This window comes from Daphnia pulicaria, chromosome 1, assembly GCF_021234035.1.
Source record: "Daphnia pulicaria isolate SC F1-1A chromosome 1, SC_F0-13Bv2, whole genome shotgun sequence".
NCBI lineage: Eukaryota > Metazoa > Arthropoda > Branchiopoda > Diplostraca > Daphniidae > Daphnia > Daphnia pulicaria.
Genome location: NC_060913.1, coordinates 34,607,528 through 34,622,633, shown reverse-complemented (window position 1 = coordinate 34,622,633; position 15,106 = coordinate 34,607,528). Strand labels below are relative to the sequence as shown.

At 38.7% G+C, this 15,106-nt stretch overlaps 2 protein-coding genes and 1 long non-coding RNA gene across 5 annotated transcripts in view; 2 read left to right on the top strand and 1 right to left on the bottom strand.

Moving 5' to 3' along the window:
• Positions 1 to 9,819: 9,819 nt before the first annotated feature.
• Positions 9,820 to 11,010, top strand: LOC124320568. Its single transcript, XR_006913982.1, has 6 exons — positions 9,820 to 9,908; positions 10,094 to 10,141; positions 10,200 to 10,249; positions 10,420 to 10,484; positions 10,556 to 10,852; positions 10,921 to 11,010. It is a non-coding gene; the product is annotated as an uncharacterized LOC124320568 (long non-coding RNA).
• Positions 11,011 to 11,530: 520 nt separating this feature from the next.
• Positions 11,531 to 13,928, top strand: LOC124320556 (glucose-6-phosphate isomerase-like). The gene is given in 13 exon segments (XM_046783387.1): positions 11,531 to 11,676; positions 11,748 to 11,905; positions 11,972 to 12,132; positions 12,207 to 12,342; positions 12,407 to 12,510; positions 12,574 to 12,666; positions 12,668 to 12,723; positions 12,803 to 12,916; positions 12,983 to 13,152; positions 13,318 to 13,422; positions 13,495 to 13,561; positions 13,630 to 13,685; positions 13,763 to 13,928. Coding segments are annotated over 10 exon segments (885 nt in total). The 5' UTR covers positions 11,531 to 11,676; positions 11,748 to 11,905; positions 11,972 to 12,132; positions 12,207 to 12,287; the 3' UTR covers positions 13,828 to 13,928.
• A 254-nt stretch (positions 13,929 to 14,182) lies between these two features.
• LOC124320546 overlaps positions 14,183 to 15,106 on the bottom strand; it is a 467,022-nt gene continuing 466,098 nt past the window's right edge. For all 3 annotated transcript variants that reach the window (XM_046783371.1, XM_046783373.1, XM_046783370.1), the window contains exon 3: positions 14,183 to 15,088. In XM_046783371.1, the coding sequence (XP_046639327.1) occupies positions 14,284 to 15,088 (805 nt within the window). In that variant the 3' untranslated portion in view covers positions 14,183 to 14,283. The remainder of the gene's footprint in view (positions 15,089 to 15,106) is intronic.

Sequence of the window (15,106 nt, the reverse complement as noted above, 5' to 3'; positions counted from 1 at the left end):
AAATCATTTTGACATCATCATTCATACCTAAATAAATTCCTTCAAGTTTCTCGTGGAGTTTGGTCAATGACCAAGGAAAATTTTGATAGTTACTGTTTCTCCTCATAATTTTGTTGAATGGGGCATTCTGCGATTCATATATAAAACACCACGCAAAGCGTGTTGGACCAAATAATCTAATGTGGTTAAGGAATTGGTTCAGCGAATGTAGTTTTTGGGTTTTGGATGACACTCCCACCCCCGGCCCCCCTGCCAGCATCCTTTGGGTAGAAGAGTAAAGCATTGTTCGTATTTTGTCGTTCAATAATAATTGAATTAATTGAAATCTAGATCTTTCTTCTGTAAAAGACTAGCATTGAAGGGATGCAACGATTCCGAGTAAAAGTAGGAAAGCGACATAGGGATTATCACTGTATACAAAATTGCATAAGATATGATACCTAAACACATATCTACTGTGGATTTTTGATGAAGAAAAAGATTATTTTTTTAATTCCAGAACTTCATTCAGTCTTGTGGGGGTGGAATGGTGTACGCTCAACCGCTTTTCATCGTGGAAATGTCGTAACTGACATCATCAATGTTTAGTTCATTTTCTGGATTCAAATCAAGATTGTATCGAACTTAACAGGCACATCGGTTTAAAATACTTTCATTTGACATATTCATGAGGTCGTGGAAAAAGAACTTTGTGGGTTCCAAATAACTGAGACGGGTGAGACAGCATATACCATTTACACCGAACTTGGTTGACAAAGTATCGCTGGTAACTTTGGATTCAAATCCATTTTCAATTTGCTGAAATTGAATTTCAGGTGAAACCTTGTCTCTGATAATACATTGCGACTCGTGATGTATACTGTCAAGTTGGTCTTTCTCAATCATTCAAATTCTACAAGGTAAGTTTGCAAGAACGACCCATCTTTAAAACCAGCAACAGGATTAGAGGCAGGGATATCTCTTGCAAAATATAATAGAATCCTATACCACACTTTCCGAACTGTTAAAGTCAAGCCTTTACGCAAACTAATCATGTCTTCTAAAAAATTACGCAAGAAAGTATAGAATCCACGCTGTTTAAGTAAATCACTACTTACAATGCCCAGCGATTGAATTGATCTTAAAGATGAACGAAATTTAAGTAGGAGATTTCCCAGCCCAGTACAAAATAGAGACTTTGTGTTTCCCCTTCTTACTACCAAGAGGATTGGCTTATTCCGCTTCATCCATGTAGATTTGAAAACAGAAAACAGACCATTTCATTTCAGTAAAAAAAAACATCTTGCTTAATTATTTTTTTTTAATTCCATAATCTGAATACGTATCACAGAAATCACAGGAATTTTTCTTAAAATTGTCTAAACTGCTTCAAATCTAATTTGACTGACATAAATTGAGTAAACGATTCAAGAAATCCGATGATGTATCCATCTCAAATACCTCGTTTTAGGCCAATTTCAGGATCTTGACACCAGTCATATGATGGATCTGATTCGTTTTTTTAACTAGTTAAAAATTTCTTTGAACTCTGAAATCCCGGGCAATCGGTGGCATTCTGTTCGTCAATTTACGGCATTAAGCTTTTCCTAAAAGAATATGAATAACAATTTTTCTCATTAAATTCTGTGAGCGTTAAAGCTATAAAATTAATGTGGATAATTTTAAAAAATCAAAGCTGAATTTTTAAGATACGCCTTTGATAAAAACCATGCATATCATTAGATACTATGAACAGAGCATCATATATGTCAGGAAGGATTTTTGTCTTCACACAAAAATTTAGAGGCAGACATTTTGCTTATCATTTAGGTATGTTGATGGTGTCCAAGTTTCAGAAATCGATTCAATGGCTGCTTCATAATACTGAGCACGAGTACCTTCAGTGATTTCAGTGTAAACATTACTACTTCAAGCAAAAAACGATTCTAAACAAAAAAACTTGGGGAGAGGTTAAACGATGAGCTGAGGTGTGTTTTTGGCCGTTTTGCTTTTACTAGGCATGTTTAGTCTATCGTGTATCTTTCTCTTCGTCCGTTTGCCTAGCTCTAGGCCCTATGATCTTCTTTGGCCGTCTTACAGCTTAACGAGTCCAGTTGATCTTGGTTCTCCTTCCCTCCTCTCTCCTGTCGACCAGGTGAGAGTGAGTCAATTTTAGCGACCCTAATGTCTTCACGCCCATTCTCAATCACCTTCTCTTTCTACGCAACTAAGCCATAGATTTCCCCACTGCAACTGTGGGCATCACTCTCTCTTCTGGTGGAGGTTGTATCGATGGCCGTCGGCTGGCGGCCTCCATGTTGCAACCAAACCAATTTGGCTCCTATATGACAAGAAAAGCTCGTGTATTTGCCAATCGACCAGTGTGCTGTAAATAGGCACAGGTTCTCGCAGTAATTATGTTCCTTACTCACGTATCTCAGTCGTGAAGTATTTTATTCTCGTGTGTAGCTCATGCACTGATGTTCCTATATCATACCTTATGCTGTATTCTTTATGTAGACTTATACCTTACATTGTATCCCATTCCCAAAAGTTTTTTTCGACCAGGTAATACATCCAAATGGAGTATGAAGATGTAGTTGTAGTACATTAGATTATATCATCCATCTTAGACTGAGAGCCACTGAGGGAAGACCCTGTTGAATTAGGCTACTACAGTCAGACCTTCCAAATATTCAAGGGGAGTCGATTCAGGATGAACCGGATGATGCTGAATCAGCCAATGATGTTGGTGAGGAATGAAGAACAGCTTTCCAGGTGTTGGCTCTGGGGAGCCTCGCATGACGTGAGAAAAGGTGTTGTATCTCCACCCCGACGAGGCTCAAGGGTTTTTGTCGGAAGGAGTCCAGATTAAATTGTCGGGCTATTCCGGGCGATCCTTGGGAAGCTCACACGCATCGTTTCCCTGTTGGTGACGAAGAGGACTATGAACGAACCAATATGACAGATTTTGTTCTTCTTTATGTAAAGTGGAAAATGCGTTTGGTGGTTGTTCATTTACCCTTTCTAGAGAGAGGGACTGTTGACCGTAGTAGGGCCCTTGAGGCTGGAGCAGGTCTTGGATTACCTTGGTAATCGTGAGATCTCGGCTCGGGGCTTTATTGAAAGTCTTCGTGCTAATTGTGGGTTTTATAATATCAAATTCTCAGTGGACACGCGATCACGGCGTGCATGAAATCAGGACAGTCCTGGCCAGAAGACTTGCGGGTCCGGCTGTTTCACTTGGTTTTGAAATGACCACTTGGGCGTCCAGGGACCGTTCTCTGACGGCACCGGTGGTTCTGGAAGTAACGGTCCCGGAGGGTGATGTGGGGGCAGAGGCAAAGGAATTTTTAAAATAATATTTCTACGTCCAATTTCCTTTAATTACTGTATTAATGTCATTAATTAATTTCCTTTTTTTTATTACTTCTCATTCTTCCTCCTAATTTGTGTGTGCGTGTTCGGTAGTGAGTGTGTATGTTGTGAAACGTTTGTTTTTCCAAACTTTTACTTGATTAACCGTTTCTCCCCAATTCTGATTTTGTTTAAGAAGTGAGAAGTGGGGGTGATAAATATAGTTAATATATAAAGGTTGTAAAGTTTATATGTTGGTTTTTTTCAAGTTATTTATAAAATATAAAGTTAGGATTGGTTTGACAACTCACAGCGTTGTCATGTCCGGCATGGAGAGTTGAATAGAGCTGTTTATGTTAAAAAGTAAAAAAAGATGAAGATTATTAGTAGAAGAGTTAGTGGGGATGATGAATAATATAATTTTGTAAAGACTGTATAGTTTATATAATATTTCAAAGACAAGTCACAGCGTGGTCTTTCACAGCTCGGCGAGGATTACAATAGGTGAAGAGAAAAATAGTAATTCTGAAGACTCGGTCAAATAAATTAATTGAGGAGATGAAAAACAAATATAAGGTTGTTGTGACGGAGGAGCACAAAAAGAATGGAGTCTTTCCTTGGAACAATTCCGTTGGTACAGAGTATACATTATTTTTAGATTGTCATTCACTAAATATTGTTATCTATTTTAGATTCTGTCTCGAATTAGTCACTTTCAGGCTGTGGATGCTAGAACAGAGATTTAGCAAAGCAGTAATTCAAAAAGAAAAGGAAATGGTCACATTCATTGAGAATATGTGTAACGTTCGAAGAAACTTAGAGAAAGATATTCAAAAAAAATCAAGGATCAAATTAGTATGTTATAAGTTTTCAATTTAATTAAGTGCGGTTTCTTAAGCAACTAATTGACTGATTACGGTCAGTGTTAACGCAGAGAATCTACAGTTTCACCGAGGACAAATTGTTCTTAGAAAACTCGAAATTGCACGATGGAGTAAAATTTTGGCTGACGCGACTATGCTGTTCGATATTGAAGCCGACTTTTTGGATGAAGACACTTTCACCTTCGATATTGAAAATGCCATCGAAGACCTTCTATTAGATAACATAATTATTCAAGAGGATGGTGACAAGGAAAATAAAGCATTAGAAGAAGATAGTGAAGAGGAGACTATTACTGATTATCAGGATTCGAGCGACGAAAATAATCCGATTACGAACTACTCTGACAAGGACAATGAAGGCAAAAATTATTGGGTCATGGACGTTCAGGCCCCGGCGTTCAGGCCCCGGCTTTCAGGCGTGTTGGCGGTGATTTTGGAAGGAGCTGCTGCCGTTGTTGTTTTTTTTTTGTGTGTTTGCCCGTGTCTTTCGTTGTGTGTGTGTGTGTTGGTGAAACTTGTGTGTGTGTGTGTGTGTGAAATTTACACGTGTTTGGAATATATCTACACTCACATCTTTTTTTTTATATGGTTAGTTACTATGACTCCCGGGTGGCACCGGGAGTCTTTTTTGTTTGAGAGTGTTATCACTCAGTTGTTTTGTTGTTACTCCCGGGTGGGCACCGGGAGTATTTTTGGTGGAGAGTGTTATCACTCACTTATTTTTTGTTTTTTTTTGTCTTAGTGTATTATATAATTGAATCGTATTTGTATTTGAATTATAATTTCTCCCATTCCTCCGACTTAATCCGATTCCTGTTCCTCATCTTGAACTTCGGTGTTTTCAAGGTCCTCCCAGCTTTTCTTAGCTTGTGTCCGGCTAAGCTTGTATTATTATTATTATTTTGGATGGTCAGGCTTTTTTTATTTATTCCATTTATTCATATCAATCATCACACATATTACATTCATTCGCTGTATTTCTATTATTAATCTGGACGTTAAGGCCCAGGGCCTGAAAGCCGGGGCCTGAACGCCGGGGCCTGAACGTCCTACATACAAATTATTCGTCGTTTAAAATGCTTTTGTGTATTGCGTATTGCGATTTCTTTTTCTAGCGAACAGACGGGTCCAACAACCGCTCCGCAGAGAGATTTTTAGATCAGTTGTCCAAAGTGTTTCTTTTGTTGTTTTGATTGTTGTATTTTTATCATGGACGAGGTTACGGTGGATGGATATAATTTTACGAGTGTGACTTTTTTTGTGTGATGGCCGAGTTTTTAATAAGAGGGTGGAAAGCGTGAGGGGAGTTAAGGCACGTGGCTTATTTTGTGCATATGATGTATTTAACCTCACAGCAGATGGAGAACGGGTGGGGAGGGCGGGTTTAACCCGTTGTAACCGCCGACCTGATGGCCCGCATGATCACGTGGCAGGCAGTTCTGAGTCTTCATCAGCTGTTCCGAGCCACGAAGATTGCTATGCTCCATCTCAAGAGCATTGGGGTGTACCAGAAGGTTGAGAGAGCCAAAGTTTTTTATATGATGGGTGAATGGAAGGGTCTTTATGGATTGAACGATGAGTTCAAATTTGATTTGGTATTGAAAGATGGGGATTGGGCCATCCGAAAATTGCGGAAAGAAGAGAGAAAGGACTCTCCTTGGTTCAAATCGGAGAGTCTTGCGTCAGAATTAGGGAAGGAATGTCTCATGAGACCCGGTTTCGGAGATCTTGTGGAGAGACTCTTAGAGGAGGCCGGTGCTCCCCCAGAGGGGGCTGCAACCAATGTTCAGCCAGGATTGGACCCCAGGTTCGAAGTGATTCGCGATTTTATTGATGAGCAGGCCTGGAAGATGGGGCATACATTTGTGAATTCAAAAGTAACGATGAAGACCAAAGATACCGTTACCTTCACTGTCCATTTGAATCCCAAGTAAAAATGAGGATGGGGAGGATATAGGAAGTGACGAGTTAGGTGGAAAGAAGGTGGGCCAGAAGGATTGGAATGGATTGCTTTGGAATGGATGGCCATTTGAATTTGAGAGCTCGACAGAACAAGACATGGACTCCTCGCACTTCATTGATGAATTTTTGGATATGCTGGAAAGGAATTTAGATCATTTTTCTGAATTTATAGATTTTCTTGGTGATGTTGATCCTGCGTTTAACGGAATAGGAGCACAATATCCTGAAGACGATGTGAAATTTCTGGAGGAGATTATAGATTTTACAAGAGAAGGTGAAAAAATTTATCTCATTTTTTATTCCACCGTATGATTTTGTTTAATAAAATATTTTTTGTTTCTTTTTGTTAATTATAGATGATTTTGATGTAGTAGACATATCGTTTGATGTCGATGAGGATTCAACAACAACTCCAGTCTGCTAAAATGTCCAGCCTGCTGGAATGGCGTAATTAACTTAATCTTTTCAGCGAAATAAACAAGCTTCCGTCTACAAGCTAAGCCGAAACGAGACTACCCTTCTTTTGGGCCCGCTGCTTCCGATGGCTTGTGAGCCGCATGCCATCTGGCGGTCACGGAAGGAAGGGCACAATAACACATATGCTACCACGATATACAGTTGGCTAACGTCCGAAGTTGCCAAGCCATTACATTAAACAAATTCCATTCTATGAAGGGACACGAGACACAAAACACGACGAGACGAGACGGTGATCACATTTTCGTAATTAGTGGCAAATAATAAATTTGTTGATGATGACGGGGCAGAAGCGGAAGTGAGCAAATTGGCAATTGGATTGTTTATCTGCTGGTCTATGTCCCCGTGGTGACCATTTCTGGCGGAACGGTCTATGTGGTTTACGGCTGGCGCTCTCATCATGGTGGATCTAATTGAAACGTTATCGCAGCTGTCAAGGAAATGGCCCAAATCACTTCTATAAACAGCTCGACGTACGATCCCGTCTTTTTTTAATTACGTGCTACATTAAGCAAGGAGCTAATACCTAAGTGTCTAATGTCTAGTATTACAGATCGAAAGCGATTGTATTTTAAATAAGAGCTCCTTATATGGACATTATTAGCTGAATGTTTCCCCCTTCGACACGTTGGGGATTATTTCGGGCGGTTGGTTGACGGATAGAGCGATGTGTATAGTAACATCCAACAGAGCATATGATATAGGGTGGGTTGGGGGGGGGGCAGTGTTTCTTTACACACGCACCAGACACATTTGTTATCCTCTGCTGGTTATTATTCTTTCATACGTCGTCACTTTCTAATTTGCGTGTTTTCTGGGCAACTAAAAAGCGGAATGACCAAAACGCCAAAAAGTCAATGCAGAGAGCCAAGTTTTGTGTACTAAAAATTGGCGAATTTGTTGTCGAAGCAAAGAACACTAAAAAGTGTAGAAAATAATCAAAGCACATTTAGCGAAATAATTATTTTAAATGTATATATATCTAATGTATTATACAGCGCTTTCTATCCGGAATCCGGAAGGAATGTTAAGGAATTTTGTATGGGTTTATTTTCTTTGAATCACTATGACATTGATAAGCACTACCTATTTCACGTAATTAAAGGAACTTTCAAAAAAGCTTTCAGTTTTCACTTTTCAGTCCCAAATACTTATACTACAGTTACGCATGGAGGTTTTCGTTGTAGTTGCATGGCTTTCCACGTTTGGTTCCCACATTTTAGAAACCCTACACGCCCTTCGGACTCAGCTGACGAAGCAGCAGAAGACGCACAAGTCCATGAAAAAAGACTTTTCTGAATGTGTTGACAGCGGGTGTTACTAAACTATGGACTTGGACAGTCCATTTTGGACTACTAAACTATGGACTTCGATCGAAAACTATGGACTTCACCAGATGGCGCTGCCTGTCCGAAACTATGGACTTTGGGACCTAAAATATGGACTTTAACCTGCAGAAACTATGGACTTCATCAGATGGCGTTGTATCCGAAACACTGGACTTGGCGTCTAAAGTATGGACTTTAAATTTATAAACTTGGCTTAGATCCGAATATTTTCGCTTAAGTTTTAAACGGTTAAATGAATATATCTTTTAATTAAATTTAAGAAAACAACAAATCCATTCTGAATGGTGTATTGCGAATATTAATACACGATTTACAAGGTACATTTTGAACATTTCAAAAAAGGTTAATTATTATTCTTGATTTGACATTTGAGAAAAGAAATAAAACAAAGTCATTCAAGGTTTAAATGCAAGATGAGCAATACCAGGGCACTTTTTTGCACTTGATGGCAGATTCGGGTATGTTCTCGCATTCCGGATGGAAATATTCTTTGCAAATGTTGCACTGTACCATAACGTGAAATTTTTTAGGAAGGAGTTTATGAAATCCAAAGTCGGGCATCCGACACACACAGAAGAGGGGAATGGAAATTTGTTTCTTTGGTCTCCAATTTGAACGCGTTCGGAGTCCTTTGGTTGGAAAAGGAATGATTGCGCCGTCGGAAATGCATTTCATTAGATGGGAGCGCATTTGTGACCCATCAAACCTCAATTCAGAGGGATTAAATGAAAATGCCAAGGCTGTCGCAAATGCGATGGCATATAATCCGCAACTTCCGCTTTCTTTTTGGCTTTCGCATTACCCATTATACCCATTATTTGTATCCCTTTATTTTTTTAAGATATGGTAGTGGTTTTTTTAATAATGGAGCTATTGATCTTTTAGGTACACAGTATGAACACATTTCTCAAAAGAGGGAATTAATTTTAAATCTGCTGCAGAACCGTTTATGTCTCTAAAGACTGTTCTTGCCCTATACGTTGTTTTATATAAAAGCAAAAGTCAATTTAAAAAAAATGAGATCTTAAGTATGAATCGAAGATATAAAAAGCATAGCTCATCATCTGATAAAAAGCTTAAACCTATTAATTAAGCAAAAAAGATATGTAGCTCATGCTTCTCTTGCAGTTGGTGCTTTACTTGGACAACCCGAATTTTCAATTTTATCTTTGGAACCGGGTAAACTTAGTGAGAGTAATGTGGATATAGGAGGAAAGAATATTAGTTAAATTCGCAAATAGAAGATTGAAAATATTCAAGAGATTTTGCCTTTAATTAACACGGAAAAACATCTTGTATTTAAACCGTTTTATAGATCGGATAAAGCAAGACAAAATTAATAAAAAATAATACTTTAGAAGAAATTTAAAAAAAAATAGAATATTTTACAAAAATATATCCTACCGCCGACGGAATTCTACCAAGCAGTGTTCTGGCATTTGTTACTATTATTATAATAAAAAACAATGAACCAAAATGGCTTTAAAAAATGGCTTTAAAAAAGTAAGTGTCCCGCCAGCTCTAGAAAGCTCGTGGCTTATTGTAGTTTATTGAACGGACGTTAAATATATCAAACAAAAAAATGATAGAACGATTCGTACTTCGTAGTTTATGTTTTATGTTGAATTTGGATAAAGTCCATACTTTTCAGGAAAAGTCCATAGTTTAGTATGGCCATTGGTGGAGCGTTCTGGTTCTAAAATATGGACTTTGACAGGCAGCGCCATCTGGTGAAGTCCATAGTTTTGCACCGAAGTCCATATTTTAGTAGTCCAAAATGGACTGTCCAAGTCCATAGTTTAGTAACACCCGTTGACAGCTGTTGGTAGCGTGAAGCATCGACGTTCTACTGGGAAAAGATGGCATTTGACTCTTTTCTATGGCTCCACGTGATAGAATGGTAATGTTTTTACTCGAATTGATTCCATTTATTTGTTTATGTGGTAGTGTCGTGATGCTTTATTATACGCTATACTGAACAACCTTGTTGACCTATTTGTCTACTGAACACTAGCCAATTAAAACGATTACTAATGTTTCCTCTTGGTCTAGAAATGGTTAAATTTTTTTTTCAATATTCCACAGATGCTTTTATTCATAAAGTGATCAACAATGAATTGAATTCATAAATTTGTAAGTTTTAATATTAATTTCATCCACACACTTTATTTAATTGCTCATTCTTTTCTAGGTAATGGCTCATCCCGCAGACATGAGTTAACATGTGATTTTGGCTATCAGGTAAAATAATTTTTTTATGTTAACTAAATATTATGCTTCCTTGTGATGAACAAATTATTGGCAGATCATTATGTTTACAATGGGTTTTTTAATATTTTATCCCGTAAATCAATATTCTTTTATGTTACCGTTGATTTTGTTCTAACATTTTCCCTTATTTACTATCCTAGGTAACTGTTGGACTAGGCAACCTAATTGAATGAATCAAAATCAGTGAAAGCCCCGGCGACACCAGGTCGGTATTAAAAAATATGACCAATTCCTATGCAAATACGAACAGTATTAATTACAAATAATTAAATAAAGTGGAGAGCTGGACATAAGCGGCTCATCAACGGTTGGAGAAGAAGCGAAAAAGGATGTTCAGCAATCTCTTTTGAAACCCGCCAAATTTGCGGGTGAACTGAATCCAATTGGAGCAGTAGGTCAAAATTTGCGAAACGAAAATCAAATTACTTTGGCAACTAACCAGCCCATCATTGCCAGTGCAATCGATAACCGGAGGTCACTGATGCCGTCGTTTAGCACTGGCCAAAACAGTGGACCACATCATCCACACAATCCCTCGGAGAAAGCCATCAAATTATGGAAAGAACACGGCAAGTAAGTCAATCGTGTTCAACTTTTGATTGGGAAAAAATTGAACAAATGAAAACAATAATACCAGGCAGGCTACTGTGGACATGCTTAGTGCTCTCTACGGAATTATTTTGGTAGTTATGGGCGTGGCCTTTCCTACTTCTCAAGTCATTTCCATCAAGATCCCATCTCACTACTACGAGGTACGTACAAGCATCCGGAATTAAATGATTATCATTCACACAGATAATAATCCAGATTGCATTGTTTTTCCCCACAGGGCTTCTACGCTTATCTCTACTTTGTGTCTATTGGTTTCTTCGGTTACATTTACGTCCTCTTGCAAACCCAATTCAACTCGTTCACGTGGAAAAAAAGTAAAAAGATACGGCTAATAGTCCTTCGTAAACTTTGTGCTCTATTTGTACTATTCCATTCAGGTTGGCATCAACTGGCACTGCGTCACAAGACACCCGAAACAAAAGCTGAGGACGATTGCGCCTTTGAAGAAAATCGAGTTTTATCCATGGAGGATATCATGACCAATCAACTCCGGGTGACTATTGGCAAACAACTCGATCCCAGACGAAATACAAATCACGGATCCTTTTACCTCCGCATGGGAGCCATCGGTAACATGAAAACATTTTCAATAAGACCCGCCAGCAGCACTAATTACCAAAATTATTATCAATTCTATAGCATAGGGTTATAGAAGTAGTAGGTTATAACTTCTCCAGTATTTGGAGTTGGCTCAATGATCTATTCGGGGCTGAAATTTTCTCAATACTTTGAAAGTTCGTCCAATCCATTGTGCAATGACGCTGAGGGGCCCCTACAAATAGCAGGTTGAGTGTTAATGATAGGCTAAAGGTAATTTTTTATACGACAGAAATTGACCGTGAAAATCTTGCAACAGATGGGCAGATCGCTCCTTACGTTTCATCCGCAGTTGGACACTGGTTGAATCAAATATTCGGCGCCGTTTTGGATCCTATCCAGCAGGAAGGAAATCAATTCCATCATCAGTTGAGCGAGCGGTCGTTGTCGGACGAATGCCATCGCTCAGATTTAATGGTAATTAAAGGACGTTGTACTATTAAAATAAAAAGTTAATTAATTATTATTATAATTTAATAAAAGGAACAACATTTTGCTGATCATCGCTTTACTGGCGTCATTTCTTATAGCGTTTTACCCCGGAAACAACTGTGTTCATCATCGCTTCCAAGACTTTCACCACCCAGGAAACCATCACCAACGCCGAATCAGCCAAAGCTTGGTTCCTAGAGAAAGCCAAAAACGTGAGTAATATTAAACAACTTGACGTATACAACCGAAATCACGTGCTAATTTATCCCGTTATTTATTTTAAAAGGAATTGGCTGTCGCTAAACGTTTTGTCGCCTTGTCTACGAATGCCACAAAAGTCCGCGATTTCGGAATCAACGAAAAGAATATGTTCGCATTCTGGGATTGGGTTGGTGGACGTTACTTGTTGTGGTCTGCCATTGGTATGTTTATTCGCATTGTATTAATAAGGTTAAGGTGTGTTAACTCTTTAAATTTTAATTCAAGGTTTGTCGATCGCTTTGAGCATTAGCTTTGAGAATTTCGAAAAGTTGCTAGACGGTGCTTATTTTATGGATCAACATTTCTGCGAATCTCCATTGGAACAGAACGTAATTACTTGTGTCTTGCCATTGTTTTATTGGCGTGTTATTAATGAGTAGATTTGGCTCTAGGTTCCGGTTATTTTGGTGCTACTCGGAGTGCTGTACAACGATTTTTATGGTGCCGAAACACACGCTTTATTACCCTACGATCAATATCTCCAACCATCGATTTGCGGCTTAGGCCTACTTCCAGCAGGGTGACATGGAATCGAACGGAAAGTAAGGCCTTCTTCATTCAACACTTATTGTTTTCACGTTTCTTTCAATTTCTTTTTTTGTTTACGACTGATCTTTAAAGGTATGTTACCCGAAGTGGACGACGTGTTGAGTATGCTATCGGCCCAGTCGTGTGGGGAGAGCCGGGAATTAACGGACGACATGCTTTCTACCAATTGATTCACCAGGGAACTCGGTGCGTAATTTATTGTTTTGATTTCGTGATTGATTCCTTTCGTGACCTTTGTTATTTGATGAATAGGTTGATTCCGGCTGATTTCATCGTTCTAGCTCAGTCGCTTTACCCGATCCGCGACAAAATCCATCACAAACTCTTGATGGCTAATTTCTTGGCCCAGACGGAAGCTCTCATGAAAGGCAAATCATCTGACGAGGCCAAAGCCGAACTTTTGAAATCCGGAATGGGCGAAGGTAATCGAAAGTTCGCGACGTGCAAAGAAATTATTTCCCGTAGTGGTCTCTCGGGGCCCGGGAGCTTTTTCACTTTGCAATTATTTTACATCTGATAAGACTGATGAAATTGTTCTCCTTACGAAACGAAATTGACTGTAAATTTTATTGATTTTTTTTTTCCAGATGACGTGCGCAAGATCTTACCTCACAAAGTCTTCGAAGGCAACCGACCGACCAACTCTATCGTGGTGCATAAAGTCACTCCTTTCATCCTTGGTGCTCTCATTGGTAAAACGTGAACATGTCTAGGACTTTTGTTTCACGGCCTTTAAATTCTATATTGTTTCTTGTTCTTTTCAGCCATGTACGAGATGAAAATCTTTGTCCAAGGAATTATTTGGGACATCAACTCTTTCGATCAATGGGGGTAAGAAGCTGCTCTTTTTTTTTTTTAGTTAACTTAATAGGCCGGGAATTGCTTTTCATTCATTTCAGTGTTGAGCTTGGTAAGCAATTAGCTAAGGCGATTGAGCCAGAGTTGGAAGGATCAGGTAAGACACATCAAAGGATCGTTCACTATAGTCTCCAAATTGGATAGATTTTTAAATTAAATTAATTTTAATATCAGGCGATATCTCTTCTCACGATTCGTCTACTAATGGACTGATCAACTTCATCAAGAGCAACGCATAACTGATTTCAGATTGACACGCCACCACTGAAACTCCGTAGAAAAGTCAATCAGAAGAATAATTCATTTTGTGTAGGAATATCGTTCAACTTTCAATGTTTCCACCCTCTCAAGTTAAATTCTAATTTTCAATATTATAATTGTGTTGATATTTGTTGTCCGACAATAAAGGTTGGATTGGTACGAGGTATAAACCGTCTTTGATATCCCGTTACACGACTATCAGCGAGCTTAACAATTAATCTGAATTTATGTTCACTCAACTTTTTTAACAGTTAAACCATGGAATTTAGCGAACACTTTTATGATAATAAATGAGATAAGAATTGGTGTTAAAAAGGATTGTGAAGACGAAAATTGAAAAATAGAAAAAATTCTGTATTGAAAACAATTAGTACCACGACAAAGATACACAAAAGCTGTTGTATAAAGTTCGCAATGTCAATAACTCAATTCAATTAGAGTTCCAGCAGAGAGCTGGTGAGATCTTCAACATCCGGAGGAACAGCGCTGGCCACTAGACAAAAGTTCTTCAACGTTTCAACTTCGTACATTGTGGCCAACTCGAGAAGCTGCTTGTAGTTGGTGTCCTTGCTGGCGGATGTCTCCAACGAACCAGTGTACAGGAATTGCAAGAAAAGTGTCACAGTATTGACATCGAATTCCTCGCTAAAATAAACGATAGATTTCGTTGCGTTGCTGACCTTGTTCAACACGATATTCAGAACAGGACTGCGAGCGGATAGGATAATCCGATGAGCTTTCATCACTTTAACTGTCCCAACAAATATTTCCACATCCGTCAATTTCTGGTTTGTTGCGGCAGCCCATAAATCTGTCGGCCAAGCGTAGTCCATCATCTCGTAGTAATAGTTGCCGATCGTACCGACCGTTTTGATGTCGAAGTTGAATTCATAGATGTGTCTGGAAGAAATACCCGGTTCCAATCGGAGTGTGAAGCGTAAAAGTAATTCTTCGTTGTTTTTCAATTTTTTCGATTCCATTTTTAACCGATAGTTGTATCCCTGCATGCCGCAATAAATATCCTCAACTTTCAAGCCGAAGCTGCGATGCTTAGCGCCTGATAAATGAATCACATGAATATGAATATGCTCAGATCCAGTGATGTAAACGACAAAAATATCTTCATAATGATAGTGCATCAAACATTTTGATTTTCCACGTTCATTTCCCAAAAACTCCAAAGCGCATCTAAAAGTGGACGTCGTTCGATCAAAAAATATTTCCGTGTCTTTTTCCGGCCTAAAGGAGAATTTAAAA